This window comes from Suricata suricatta, chromosome 6 (assembly GCF_006229205.1).
Source record: "Suricata suricatta isolate VVHF042 chromosome 6, meerkat_22Aug2017_6uvM2_HiC, whole genome shotgun sequence".
NCBI classification, from domain to species: Eukaryota; Metazoa; Chordata; class Mammalia; order Carnivora; family Herpestidae; genus Suricata; species Suricata suricatta.
Window position 1 is genome coordinate 28,293,956 of NC_043705.1, and position 15,327 is coordinate 28,309,282.

The following is a 15,327-nucleotide window of genomic DNA, read 5'->3' on the forward strand; positions in this document are numbered from 1 at the left end:
TGGGGATGCTGGGAAGCAAGAGGCTACTCCCGCTCTTAGCCGCTGCTCTGCACCAAGCCCCGGGCCACACAACCACCACACCAATATGGGCCCTGGGAAGAGCCTCCCTCTGAGAAAGGCCCGAGTCCACAATGAGCAACAGCAGCGGTAGTAGCAGTAGTAACAGTATAGTGGCAATAATAATAGCAGCAATAATCATGTCTTACAGGAATGAACGCTTCCTGTGGGCTAAGAACTTTTCATGTGGCATCTGATTTCATTCTCAGAACAACGCTAGAAGATACCATACTATCATTTCCCCCCTTCTTATAGAGTATACTCATCCCTCCAACAAAATGTTTTTGTCTATATGTCTACTGTGAACCTGGTACTACACTGCCAGTGACCACGAGACAGAGAAAATCCTGACTGTGTACAGTACATACATCCTGGTGGGAGACAGATAACTTGCCCAAAGCTGTGGTGGCCAAATGGGAACTCAGCCAGTCTGACTGCAGAACCTGAACTTTCAAATTCCCAACAAGCAAACTGCCCAGGCTTAGCCACAGTCACTTATAATCATCAGTATTAAAACACCACATTTACCCTATTTTAAGATGCATAGTTTTTTTCGCATTTTGATATCTGAAATCCGGCTTCATTTTTTAATATATGCTGAAAGAATCCTGTGGGCTGTAGGCAAAGAAGTTAAGTCATAATACAGCTGACTTGCTGTTCAAGCATGGAATCCGATGAATCCAGCTTATATGATTGCCGGTGCAATTCAGGTTTCTGCAAATGTTAACACTAAATGCAGTTGCATTTTAGCTTAAATTAAGATCCCTGATAATTCTTCAAATATACTCCAATAAGTTCACTATAATTTGATATTGAAAGAAAAATTTACTGTATATGCAAGACATTGCCTATATGAAATTTAACAAAGGAAGTAGAAATCACCAAATCTCCTGGAACAGGTAACGGAATTTTCAAAGCCTAAGGAGCTCACAATCAAACCACAAACATTTAATTGTCAAAAGCTTCCAGCTATTTAACTTCCAACAATATGTAATCAATTAAGGTGAAATGAAACTGTGGGTTTTGCCAGAGAGAAAACGCAAGCCAAACCCCACTGCTCTATGATAAGCCTCCAAATTATGCTGGTCAACCTTGGGAGTGCCTAGCTGGCTCAGTGGGGGGCGTGTGCAACTTCTGTTATTGGGGTCGTGAGTTCAAGGCCTATGTTGGGTGGAGAGATTACTTAAAAATAAAACCTAAAAAATAAATAAACTGCCAGCCTAAAAGGTATCAAATGGCAGCACCTAGGTGGCTCAGTCAGTTAAGCATCAGTCTCTTGATTTTGGCTCAGGATCTCACCATTCATGAGTTCGAGCCCCTGTGTTGGGGCAGACAGTGCAGAGCTTGCTCATGGTGCCATCTCTGCCCCTTCCCTGCTCATGTATGAGCGCTCGCTCTCTCTCAAAATAAATAAACAAACATTTAAAAAAAATTTTTAAAGTACCAAAGGGAGCAGAATCATCAGCAATCTACTTTATGGAAAGCATCACATAACTCTGAGTCTATACCTAACTTCTGAGAATCAAATATAATACACAACTTCATTAATGTGAAAAATACCTATAACGCCAAACTCTAATTACACAGAACAAGCAACTCGTATGTAAGCATATGAAGGAATGAGAGCCACTACAGACAACGCTTTAAGTATGTAGATTTAATGTCATGCTTCTTTGCTTCTGGAAAGATACAATTAACTCCATGGCTTATTTTACCGTTATCAGTGGCAAAACTGATACCATTGTCGATGGTGCCTCAAACCAAAGGGCTATGCTAATTACATTGATAGCCGCCGTTTGTGTACCTGTCAAACAATACAGTTGATTTTTTATATGCATTACCTGTGATCTTCATAACTCTATAAGAGGGGTAATCTTACTATTCCCATTTTACATGTAAGGAAATTAAAGTCAAAGAGACCAGTGACTTTGGAAAATCACAGGGCCAGTAAGGATCAAGTTGAACATGGAACCAGGTGTGCCTGAGTCCAAAGCCCAAGTGGTTTCCAGGGCACTAAAAAGCCTCTCCCCCACCAACAACCCACCTCCACCACCACCCTGGCACATAACAAGCATAGATAAGCCCTGACCTGAAGAAAGCTTACTATGATCTCAGAGCAGGATGGATGGGCCAGCAGGAGTTAAAGTGGCAGGGTCCCCCTCCCAAGCAGACCCCAATCTGACCAACTGCACCAACAACCACACAGTCTATCAACTAACTAGTTCATTCCATCAAATTGTGCCAATTGAGTAGTACAAGTCCAGAGAAGACATTAAACAGGCTTGACAAGAAGTCTTTGCTGCTGAGGCTGGGGCAAAAGGTGCCCATGGACTGGCCAGAGGCATTCTCTACCCTGAAGGTGATATTTTACATCAGTTAATGGAAGCAGAAGCCTCACTGAGCCTAAGGGACAGTCCCTCTGAAGTTTTGGAGCAGCCCATGGTATCAGTAAACAACTGCTTTTCTTCTTGATCTAACTTTTGCAGGACAACAGGGCAGGAGCTTATGATTCCACCTATTCTCTGGACACATGCCCTTTGGACACTTATCTTCAATGTAAAATCCTTTGTAAGAACTTTTCCTTAAATATTTTCCTCAAAAAAGGATTTCAGGCTTGGACACTATGAATGCACAAAGACAATCCAAGAAACATTTACCGAGCATCTCTTAGGATGTAGAGGAGAATAAGATGTGGTTGCTGCCATCAGAAAACTTAGAGCTGAGTGAAGGAGGTAAGATGGGCTCAGAACTAACTACAATAAAAAGCAGAACAAGGTGAGTGTTATCCAGAAACACAGAAGAGAAAGGAATAATTCCAGAGGCATGTTCCATAGCAGTATCAGCTAACAGTGAATGAGCACCGACCAGGTCCCAGATATGATACCAGACATTTTACACACCTTATCCTGTTTAATCCCCACAACCACCCTGTGAAATACGTCCTATTACTTTTCTCACTCTATACATGAGTAGACAGATGGAAAAGCAAAGTATCTCACCCAATGTCACCAACTAATTTGTAAATACTTGGGATGAGATTTGCACCTTACTGGCCAACATCAAAGTTTACGTTATTTTCAGTATAGTAAACTACAACTCCTGTGAAAGAAGTTTTTCCTGATAGAAGTGGAATGGGAACTGGTTTGGAATTCACCCAGGTGAAGACGGAAGGGGACAATAGTCCAAGCACAGGGTCAGTGAGAGGGAAGGCCTAAAGGTAGAACAGATCAACAGTCACAGGCAGCTAAATCTGTGGGCAGAAGTCAAGCCTGCCGCACAAAAGAAGTGGTGGACGGTCGGTGAACTAGGGAATTAGGTATGAAGAGAGCCGGGGGTCTAGTTTTGCAATGGATGTTGACTGTGTGACTCCCAGCAGACCCCATTCCCTCTCTGGGCCTCAGTTTCCCCATCATCCAATCCCCTATTAGATGTTCCCCAAAGGCCCTTCTCTGGCTTAAATGCACAACGCTGCTCCCAAAAGGCCAGGTGGGACAGTGGTGAAGACCAGGTGACAGGGAGACTCCCAACTCCGCAGTGACCAGCTGACTGAACTCGGACCAGCTAAATGATTCCTCCAAATTAGTCTTCCTCATCTGTAATGTGGGGGTAACAGCAATGTCTGCTTCATAGAGTTGTGGTGAAGGCTGAGCAAACTACAGAGAATAAGGCACTTAGAGGGTGTGGGAAACTCTAAACATCAAGTAAATGGAGGCAGATTTGTCACGATCATCATCACCATTATTTCTTCCTCAAAGGGTCCAGACACCAAAGGCAGTAGTCATGGGCCAGAAGGCCTTTTTCTAATTATTGAAAAGGACAAAAAAATAAAAGGCTCCGGTTTTTTTCCAATGAAAAAGAAAAAAAAATCTCACTGAACCACAACTCCCTCCCCAGACTGCCTCATGCATGAGGCTCCTGTTTCACCAAGGGCCCAGGCCATACCTTCTCCTCTGAAGAAACGGTCAGCTTGTCGCTGGATATCAAGCTGCACACCTGGTCCAGACTGAGGCTAAGAAATTCTTCCCCCAGCATCACCTCTGGAAAGTGCTGCTCTGTTCCAAAAAAAAAAAAAAGAAGAAGAAGAAGAAAGAAAGAAAGAAAAAAGAAAAAAAAGCAGAAGTTCAGAAAACAAAGTTACAACACTCTTCCTGCCCTCCCATGAACCATGGCCATGACAATCTGTGAAATTCAGAGTGGAGTCCTGGGGATGGGCATGAGGAAAAAGGACCGACAGAGAGGCACAGAGGAAGAAGTACATCCTGGCTAAAGGGAAACTAGCCTCTTAATGTGGCAGCAAAGGCATCCTTCTGTGTGATCCTCCATCCTGAACATCAACATAGATGAAAATGGGGCAGAGAGATGTGAAGTTATATTGTCTTCCATGCTCCATGAGATTAATAATGGCATTGCAGAAAAGCCTCAGTGGGACCTGTTTACTTAATTGTGCTCATTTGCCCTCAAGGTGCAAGCCGGCAGATTTGCAGCCGGTACCCCCCACAGCTCAGCCAAACAAAAGAGGGTCAGAACTGCTGTGTGGCTGAAAGTCTCTGGGGGCTCTGGTACGAAGTCAACATTTGAAGGCTGGCAGAAGGCATCATCCTTTCATGTCCAAAGTCCAGCACACTGGAGAGTCTATGATTCACACGGAGGCCTGACTAAGCATCTGTCCCAGCATGTTGCCCCCGCCACCAGCAGGAACAGTCCGTGACAGGCGGGCCAGTGGAGACCATTAAGATGGAGGAGAATTTGGGAACAGTTAGAATGAGACAAAAACACACAGGCCAGACGGTCACGCAGGGAAAATGCCAAGGACAATTCCTACCCTAACATTTGCCCAGGCCATCATCCTGCTATTACAGCGACAGTAAAATGTCAGCAAAGGAGTGTGCACTTAGAAGGAAGGAACCTAGATTCCAATTCTGGCTTTGCATTTGCAAGCTGTGTTCCTGAGCCAACGACATCACCTCCCTAAGGCCTCAGTATCCCTCCGTAGAATGGGGACACAACAGCTGGTCTTGCCTCTCTCCCATGCTATGATGGGAAAGGAAGTGTCAGAGCACTTTTGCAAGTTCTGCCAAGGTAAAATGGCCCATGAGCTGACAATTCCTGGTGCAGCAAGTTCTGGCAGCTTGGCAACTTTGGCAACTGCCCCAGGCTGCTCTCCTTTCCCAGTCCTCTCATGGTTCTGCCCCACTGACCCAAGGAGCACCTGTGCTCCCTGCCCTTGGGGCTCCAGGCCTCCCCTCCTCTTTCTCTGCTGGCCTTGTAGCTTCTCAGATAAATCTAAAGGGCCCTACCTCCCAGTTCCCATGAAGAACTACCCCTGCTTGGTCTGGCCAGCCCCTTTAGTGAGATTCAGAATCCCTCCATCCCTGGGAATCAACCCTGCTGCAGCCATATAATGAAAAGGAAAATCAGAGCATGCTAAGCTCTGCTCTTACATTCATCAGCTTCTTAAAAGCAAACAATGAAGGGGTGCCTGGGTGGCTCAGTCGGTTAAGCGTCTGACTCCTGATTTCACTTCAGGTCATGGTCTCACGGTTTGTGGGTTTGAGCCCTGCATAGGGCTCCATGCTGACTTTCAGAGCCGTCTTGGGCTTTCCTCTCTCTCTCCCTTCTTCTCTCCCTCCCTCCCCCATGTCTCTCTCTTCCCCCCACCCCCCTGCCACTCTCCTGTGCACTCTCTCTCTCAAAACAAACTTAAAAAAAATTTTAAGCCAAACAAGGAAGATTTAAATCACTTCTTAAAAAAAATCATTTTTAACTTTAACTTGAAATAATATCAGACCCAAAGAATTCCCATATACCCTTCATCCAGAGCCTCCAAATGTTAATATTTTACTCTCAGAGATCCAGTTACAAACAATCTTGCCCATCTTTCACTGGACAAAAAGTGGTCCTCACTTTTACCCCACCAGCCTAGTCAAAGCCTGTCCATCACGAAGCGCAGGAATGCTTGGACGTGGCAAAATAAACTTACAAGGCAGATCCTTCACGAAGGGAAGCAAATGCCACAAAGTGAGAAGAAGCTGCTCTTCCTTCTCCGTATGTCAGCAGGAAACAGCCTTCAGTTGAAGCTTATATTTTAGGTTAGACATTCAAAAGACTTCCCTAATTATTGAGGACTACATGGCACTATTTTTAAAGCATTCATTCCTAAAGATTTTTAAATAAAAGCAAGTGAACAGTCTCCTTTGGATGATAGGAATTAGTTCTCAGCCTTGAGGCCTCGGAAACCAGCAGGATTCTCCCTGCATGACCTTTCTGGTCCAAGAAGTCTTTGGACCAGAGACCTCCATCTGTTGGCAACACCAAGAAATAGTGGAGAGAAAAAGTAGTCACCACACCAAAAAAAATTCAGGACATCTAGACTATGTACCTGCCAAGGCTGAGCTCAGCAGGAGAGTTCGGGTAAACCAGCGCCCACACCCCTGTGGCCCGATGCCACACACAACCTTCCTGCCTCTTTGGCTGACCAAAACCCTGACATTTGGAGAAGGGAGAAGAAGAAAGAGAACAGGAGGAGGTAAGAAGTTAAAATCTGGGGTGTGAAAAGTACTTCCTCATAGCTCATAGTGCCGGAAGTAGATGGGCCTGGATTTTGAAAAGGAAGAAGATGAAACGCAGCAATGTGTATTCTAGGTGGCTTTGAGAGATTCTCAAAGACCAGTCAAGGCAGGAAACAGCCCTCACATTTCCCCATCTGTCACCCTCTGGGGCACTGGAGAATTTGAATCTAGGTCCCTTCTTTCTTTCTTTTTTTATTTTTTTTTAAATTTTTTTTAATGTTTTATTTATTTTTGAGAGAGAGAGAGAGAGACAGCGTGAGCAGGGAAGGGTCAGAGAGAGAGGGAGACACAGAATCCGAAGACAGGCTCCAGGCTCTGAGCTACCTGTCAGCACAGAGCCCGATGTGGGGCTCAAACCCATGAACCATGAGATCATGAGATGAGCTGAAGCCAGACGCTTAAGGGACTAAGCCACCCAGGTGTCCCCAGGTCCCTTCTTTCTGAAGTGGGCTGCCACTTGGCCCATCGGAAATCTCCCACTGAAACCCCTCCAGAAATCTTCCCATTGGAAGCAGCAGCTGGCAGGGAGGGGGCAGCTGGCGGGGAGGGGGCAGCTGGTAGGGAGAGATTAGCAGCTCCACACCCAGGGCTGGCACCCTGGGACCCAGGAGACTTGCAGGGCATGAGCAGGAAAACACAGAGAAAGGAAGTAAAGAGGAACACTTCCCTTCCCCTTCTGTCTGAGGACGCAGTGGGTTAAGTCCCCAAAGCCTGGGGAGTCAATAAAACAGAACAGCAAGAACAGGATGCTCTGTCCAACTTGACTTCCTGGGAGACACAACTTCCCAGCAGACCTTGTATTCAAATCAGCCCTCTCCCCAGCTGCTTTCCAGAAAGAAACACCTCTTCTCCCAGAAGGTACCTCCTGTGAGAATCTTCTACCTTTAACACTTGTATGCTTATGATTCTTTGTTTGCTTTGCCTTGCTGTATTGAAGGAGAACAGAGTCAAGAATCTTGGCTAAGAGTGACAAGGCCTAGGTTTAAGTCTTAACTCCACCTCTTATTATCACTTCTTTCTAGGCTTTTGCTTCATCATCCATAAAATGGGACTAATAGTTGACTTAGGTCTCAAGGTTGTTTTGACCCTAGGAGACGATGATATGGTTATTAATATGGTTAATAATTCTTAACCATCCATTTCGAGAAGGCTAAGAAACTGTTTAGAAATGAAGTATGAATATTATATCAGCCCACATTCCTACTTTACAAAGTCCAGTTCTGAGGGCAGCTCTGCTCTCCAACAGAGAAGCTTTTCTACCATATCAGAGACCTCCCTTCGGACTGCAGGTCCTGTCTGTGAACCCCCAAAGGCATTAGAGACCCACTTTCATTCCCTCAAGATCAACAAACTTTTTAGTGATAGGTTATTCAATTTCTGTAAGGCTGCAGTTTTCTCAACTATTCAATGGGGCTAATAACACTACCTATCTCTTAAAGGTATATGGGAATTAAATAAGCAAATAGAGGTAACTCACAGTGACTGAGACCCTTTCAAGTGCTCAGTGGCTGTTAATGTATGAACGTGCCAGATGCAGGGTTTCTTCGAAAATAAAGAAAGAGGAGCTGATGTCTGCAAGGAGCCTACTGGCTTCTAAGAGGGGTAAGACAAGGCGCCAGTAACTCCAACCCAAAGTCCACAGGGCCTGACTGGGAGAGGCACTCCTAGTACAAAGAACAGCATGCAAACAGGAAAATTCAGAGCATGTGTCGGCCTCAGTAACAGCTCAGGCTCACTAGAGCCTAGGCTGTACCTTCCCTCATCTAATATAGGTTTAATGAACAAGTACCAAGTACGACAAACTGTGCCAGGTTCGAGGAGATGCAGAGGAAAGGCAGGCAGGCTAGAACTTGGGGGAGAGGTGGGATGTGCAGGGAGCATGGGACAGCCCCCTGAAGGGGAATTCTCCAATAATCAACTCTAACTCTTCTCGTCGTTCTGCTTCTGTTTCCCTAAAGAGGACTGGAAACAGAGGGCGGGGGGAAAAGTCAGTTCTTTCGGTTAAGAGTCCGAATTAACCAGCCTTTACTATAAGTAACGAACACTGTGTAAGCTGCAACTTTTGACTAATCAAACACAGTATGTCTGTTCCTGTCCATTTAGATGAGAAATTATGGAAAAGGGAAGGGACACCAGAGAATTTCAAGTCCTTTCCCACAGAGCAATAGACACCTATCTTCCCAAAGCTGAAGGCATGAGAAAAGACTAAGCACAGCTCCATCTTTTCAAGGAAGCAGGAGAAAGTTGAGGGCATCTCCTAATAGGAGCTAACACTGTGCTAGGCATTTTACATATACTGTGGCACTTCTCCGTCACAGCCCCGCTCAAGTGTCAATATCCCCATTTTACAAATGAAGAGATGGAAGCTCCAAAAGTTACTTAGTCGTGCGCTTACGCTCACACAGCAGTAAGTGGTCGAGCCAGGTTTTGAAACGGAGGCTGAGTGATTACAACCGCAAACAACCTTTGTCCCCATGATCACAGCAATTTGTCCTAAGCAGGCTGCTGCGGTAAAATTCAGTATGGATGTCAGAGCACCCTAAGAATCCCTCTCAGGGTCACTACTGAAGATCGACAAAGAGAAGAATCTAAAGTTCCTTCTTTCAAAACAACCTTAGAAGAGGTGTGTTCTCAACATCCTGCCATCAGTCCTGGATTCAAATCTCAGACCTAACCTCTGAATTGAGATTCTTCCCCCTAAATCTGCCTGCCCAGCAGGCTAAACGAAGTGATATTCTTCCGTGTTTCCAAAGCCCCCAAAATGGAAAATAAAAATTATCAGAGCCCTAATTGACCCGTTGTATCATCTGTGGTTCTTTCGAACAGAGACTGTGTACCCCGTGAAGGCAGGGTCTACCTTGTTTGAGTCTGCCTTATTTGAGGCTGACTTCTCAGTGTCTAGCACATGGGCATCTATTGTGCATCCCTGCCCATTCTTCAGGACTGACTGCTTAGGGCTTGGGCAAGCTCCCGAGTTAATTCCAAACCCATTCCAACCTCCTGATGGGATGAAATAAACCTTTAATCAGGTTCATCTAAACTACAAGCCAGAACAAATGGAACTGAAAATCCATCTGTGACTTCTCTGACCTGCAGAGATGAAATGAACCCCATTGTTCCAGGGCCAGCAGCCCCAGGGAACAGGCCCGAGTAGTTCTGACCCGAACCACTGGGTCATACTCCCACCCCACCCCCCCACCCCCCCGGGAAAAGCCGGCTGACACAGGTGAACAGACAAACAGGATCAAAACATTTTAGTAGGGTAAAACAACAAAAAAGAACTGCTTTAAGTCTCTCTCTCCCCTACTGCCCTATTTTTGGAGGGCAGAAGTAAGCTTTCCTGAATCAGGATTTGGCTTTCAGGGCCCACAGTTTCAGCTAAGCACAAAAATTTAAAGCATTCCTTTCTTTAATTTTGTAATTCTTTACTGTGGAATAGCTCAGAAAGTCACTTATGCTTTAAATAACAGAATTGATAACTGAGCAAGGAAATGTAACTTGGATTATCAAATTCTTGCTTTAATAAAAATTCCTTAAACAATGGAAAAAGTAAGATATCTACCCTGACCATTTCCCACAAAGGTCATGACCACCAGCCCTCAGACTCTAAATATCACTACTTCTCCCCTCCTTTCCCCGGTGACTTAATTCTAGATTCATGTGTTATCTCTCCCCCTTTAGAACAAGCATGTGCATGCACACACGTGTGCACGTGTGCACACACACACACCAAGCAGCTACACCAAAAATTCCCATTTATCAGTGTTACTGACTCAACACCAGAGTTCCCTGTCATCCAGAGCATAGAAGGATAAGGGAAGTTTCCTAGAAGAAACTCGTTCTCCAAAAGGAGACATCTAACAACAAAAACTACCTGCATCATACCCTACTGGTTCACTTGCCCCTTTCAGGTTAGAACAGAAAATCAGGGAGGCGGAGTGAGAGACGTGTAATGGACGGCAAGGCTGGACTGGCCTGGGTGGATGTAAAATAACTAAGGGGCTCAGAGCACAGCCTCCCTATGAATCCTGGCATTGCCAATTATGATGTGATCTTGGTCAAGTTACCAGCTTTTCTAGAGTGTCAACTTCTTCATGCATAAATTGGAAAAATTGTAACTAACTCTCATAGCCATGTGGCCAAAATGAAGACATGCCTGGGAAACATGTAGCACCAAGTCTGCCACCTAGCAAATGTTCAGCAACGGTAAAACCTCCTACAAACACCATTACCATCATTGTCATCATTTCACGATGCCAGGTTGAAGGCAGCCCTCACTGAGTCAGAGGTTCATGTTTTTTAAGCGATTTGTCAATGTTTTTTTTTTTTGGTTGCCCTTAATTTAGTCACTTTGTTCCATGATCTCAAGTGACTCAGTCAAAAGAAGGCTATTTCTCTCCATGAACACGTGAAATCCAATGGCTTTTCCATCCCATGGCTGAAGGACTACAGCTTAGCTTTGGCAGACTGATGTAAACAACATGTCCAAGGAATTTTAATTGCCATTTCATTAATGGAGTCCCATTAACATCCCTCCCAACCAGCTCTGCTGATGGCCCAGGACATGGCTGCCCAATTATCAAGCAACAGAGTCCCCATAAACCAGGGCTGTGGCAGACGAGGTTAAAGATTAAGCAGCCCTGGAAACAATAATGAGGGATAAGAAACAGGCCACACAAAACCCCAGGGTCCCTTTCTCAGCTGGTGGCTACCCATCAGCTGGGGGCAAGGGTTGAAGCAGTTGGCTTCTAAACTAGGGGATGACCCTCCCCTACCCCAAAATAAAACATCGCAGCAAAAATCTGGGGATATAACCTGGAGGGGGAAACTGGACCCCGAGGAAGCAGGGGAGACTGCAAGAGCAGAAAGAGACAGGGTCATTCCAAACAGGCAGCTGGTGACACAGAGGGGATGCCCCCGCCTCTTCAGAGCTATACTGTATCTGCCTCTTGGTGACTTAGAGGCAAGAGCTCACCTTAAAAATACTGACATTTGGGGGAGGACAATTGGGCACTATCTCTCCTTTTTTTTTTTTAAGGCACACTCTCTCTGAGCTACTTTATGCTACTGAGATAGACTCCAGAGGGACAACCTATTACTTACACACTAGCAACTGTACTCCAAAACAGCAGGTATAAGAACCCACACTCAAGTATTGTATATGAAAGCAAAAACAGGTAACTTTAACCTCTATCAGTTGAGGACATTCATCCATATGATGCAGCTGAGAAAAGGAACAAGGACGTTCATCCATATAATGTGCAAGGGTCTGGAAAGAACTCCAAAATTTTGTATAAAGTCAAGAAAAAGTGCAGTGAGTACAGAATGCATCTATTTAGGTATGTTAAAAAGCAATATATTCCATAGGGCGACCCCAGATAATTCCCAGTGCCCTTCCAGGACAGGGCATGAGAGAAGACGGACTTTCCATCTTGTCACTGTGTACTCTTTGAATTTTTTTAAATGAATATAAGTTGAATTTTACTGAATAAATTCATTTCAATAATAATGGTATAGCAACGTACCTGCAAACATAAAAGGGTGTTTGGAATATACTATGAAGATTTTTTTTTTTGGCTGGAAAACATACATAGACAATGGAAAAGATGGGGACAGCTCTAGATGAAGACCCAGGGGCTGGCCATGGTCCTCTCCAGGTAGGACTGTGGTGTTCTGCCTGCTCTTTTGGCCTGTCTGCTTTTCCTTTAACAATCAGGAGGGGTTTTCTATTAAGATAGTGGTCACAAGAGCAGTTAACAAAGGCAAAAGAAAGTTCGTGTTGGAGAAGAAGAAAGAATGTAAGTCAGAGGTAAGGCTGGAGGTCATGAACAAGTGCAGGCAAAGGCCAGCTAGCCAGAGACTGGAGAAGGCGTGGGAAGCAGGACACACCCACCTGTGTACCTGGATGAAGAGAAACCAAAGTCAGAAGCTCTGGAAGTGGTCCTCTCTCCCTAACTGGCCATGGTGCTGACCTGAGGAGCCTCATCTCTCTACCAGGACCCAGATGAGAGGCCCTGTTACTGCAGATCACGAGATGGGCGGGGAGCCTCTGAAGCACAGCCCCGTGGTGGAGCCTACTTCCGCAGGAGGCTCTCCTCCCTGTCCTCCCGTCCCCCAAGCCATCTGGAAACAGAGCAGGATGTACTGCCACCATCACAGAGAAGGAAAAAACCCTAGGATCACTTAGCTCCAAGCGCTGGCTGGTCTGATCCCTGGTTCTGAACTGGAAGGTCTCCTTGTAGTTTCTTGATTGAAAACACCTCCTAATGAAAGGCATGGGGTACGGAAGTCTGTGACCACAAGGGCTGATACTGCCTGTCCCTTATATGTGACCCTAGTTGGTGCCCACATTTCCACACTTATGGTGGGACAGGGACAAGACATTAGCTCTGTCTCAAGAGGCACCAACAGCAGAGAATGCCAGGTTCCATGTAAAATCAGCGGGTACAAGAACAAAGAAACAAAGCAGACTCACATCAGTGGGTAGGTATGAGGGATTAAGTGTTGATCATCATTTCACACACCCTTCTCTAAATACTTCACAGTCTTACCTTCACATTTCTTCTTGTAAAATCTTTCCATCAAGGTCTGATCAACCTCTGCAGTACCATGGCTTCCCTGCTGTGCATGGCTGAGTACTACAGAGAAATTATGGGCAGGAGATGGTCACAGGCTCCACACTAGACTCCACAGGGAGGAGACTCTCAGCCTGAAGTTATGCTACTAGTGACAGTGAAAGCAGGAGGACTCCCATGAGCAATGAGGGGGCAGCCTCCCAACAGGGAAGAGGAGATGTCCACATCTCACTTCTCCACCCAAAGATGACTAAAAACCCTGAGTCTAGCAGAGAAGCTGGACAGCTGTCTACATGGTCTGGTTGTTGGGATTTGGTGACTCCGTGACACAGTCTTCCAGGCTCACACTTCCAATGAAAAACATCTACTTCAGGTACTAACACTCATCAGTTACCAATCCACAGGCCTGCCTATGTCCAAATGGAGCCTGGAAGCCAAAGAATGTAGTAGTTATAAAAACTGGCTTTGGAGTCAATGCTAATGTGGGTTTGAACCCTGCCTCTGTCTCTATCAGCTGTGTGACACCAACTAATTTCTTTGCTTCTCTGTGCCTTAGCTTCCTTAGCTGTTGCATGTATTAGATGAAAGGATGTGCATAAAATACTTAGTGTAGGGCATGACCCAGAGTGGCAGCTCAATAAATGCCAACTAAAAATAATTCAACAGGACATCTACAAGCACACCTGTGTGCACAAACACCTGCAATGCTGACAGAACCCAATCACCATGACAGCATCAGGACTAAGGAGTATCAAGACAACACTGTGTTCCAACGGCATCCTCCCCATTCTCCCTCAAGTGTCTGTTTCCAGCAGTGAAAGGACCACTGGGAGAAGACACAATTTGTGAATGTGGGGGAAAGCCAGGCCAGAAGAACCAAGGAAACTTGTCAAAGTTGGGGGTTCAGTACACAACCCAAACTTCAGAAAACTGCATCGGCCCACTACAAAACATGTATGCACATACTGTGTGGAAGGAGCATTCTCCCTTTGTCCTATACCAGCACATGTTCACAAGCTGATTGGCTCTGGGTGAAGCAAAGCCTGAGCACATCCCTCAGAAAGTGATTGCTTCTTTTTCTTTCTTTTTTTGAAAACAAATATGATTTTTTAAATTTTTTTATAATAGTTTATTGTCAAATTGGTTTCCATATAACACGCAGTGCTTCTCCCCACATGTGCCCCCCATGACCATCCCCACTTTCCCCCTCCCCCTCCCACTTCAGCCCTCAGTTCGTTTTTGGTATTCAATAGTCTCTCATGATTTGTGTCCCTCTCTCTCCCCAATTCTCTTTCCCCCTTCCCCTCCCTATGGTCCTCTGTTAAGTTTCTCCTGTTAGACCTATGAGCGCAAACATATGGTATCTGTCCTTCTCTGCCTGACTTATTTCGCTTAGCATGACACCCTCGAGGTCCATCCAGAAAGTGGCCTCTTCAAAGGCTGGGCTAGGAAGCCCTCTCTAGGCAGAGAAAGGGCACCTTGAGAAAAAAGAAGAAAGAAAGTGAAGGATAGGAAGGAAAAGGAGGGCACTGGAGGGGGAGCAGAGAAACAGAAGAGTCAAGGTTCAGAGTCAGGAAGAGTCAGCAGATTCAGAACTGGGACCACTGGGCAATGTCCTTCACAAAAATCATCATCTTAACAACTGGCCCCATTTGTGCCTGAAAACTACCTCAGGATGAAATGAGAGTCTATGAAGGCTCCTAGGATCTGGGGGTTGATAAAAGAACATAAGGATTCCAAGAAATAGAGCACATGCTCATGGTCTTGTGGACTGAACGACTAACACAGCACAGGGAGCTGGCAGGTGGGCAGCCAACAGGCCATTGGCGCATTTCCAGACATGGGATGAAGAGGAGACACAAAAACAGACGGTATTTGTTTGGGCACAGGGAAGAATGAGACACTTTACTGCAAGAGAAAGAGGGAGTCATGAGGGAATTTATTGATTAAAATGACTAGACCCATTGGTTGGGCTAGTCATGATCTTTCTTTGTCCTCAAGTCAAAATAAATATCAATGAAAATTTCTTGCCAGCTAAACATGGTAGACTGTACATTCATGTCCATCTCTGCTCCCTCCCAAAACCCCATTAAAATAAGAGGATGACAAGCTGTAGCAGAGAAATG

The 15,327-nt window shown here is 45.3% G+C and overlaps 1 protein-coding gene across 1 annotated transcript in view; it reads right to left on the bottom strand.

Moving 5' to 3' along the window:
• Window positions 1–15,327, bottom strand: part of KLHL3 (kelch like family member 3) — a 112,990-nt gene that overhangs the window by 49,466 nt on the left and 48,197 nt on the right. Inside the window, exon 6 of the mRNA XM_029941963.1 lies at window positions 4,000–4,109. Within this exon, the coding sequence (XP_029797823.1) occupies window positions 4,000–4,109 (110 nt within the window). The remainder of the gene's footprint in view (window positions 1–3,999; window positions 4,110–15,327) is intronic.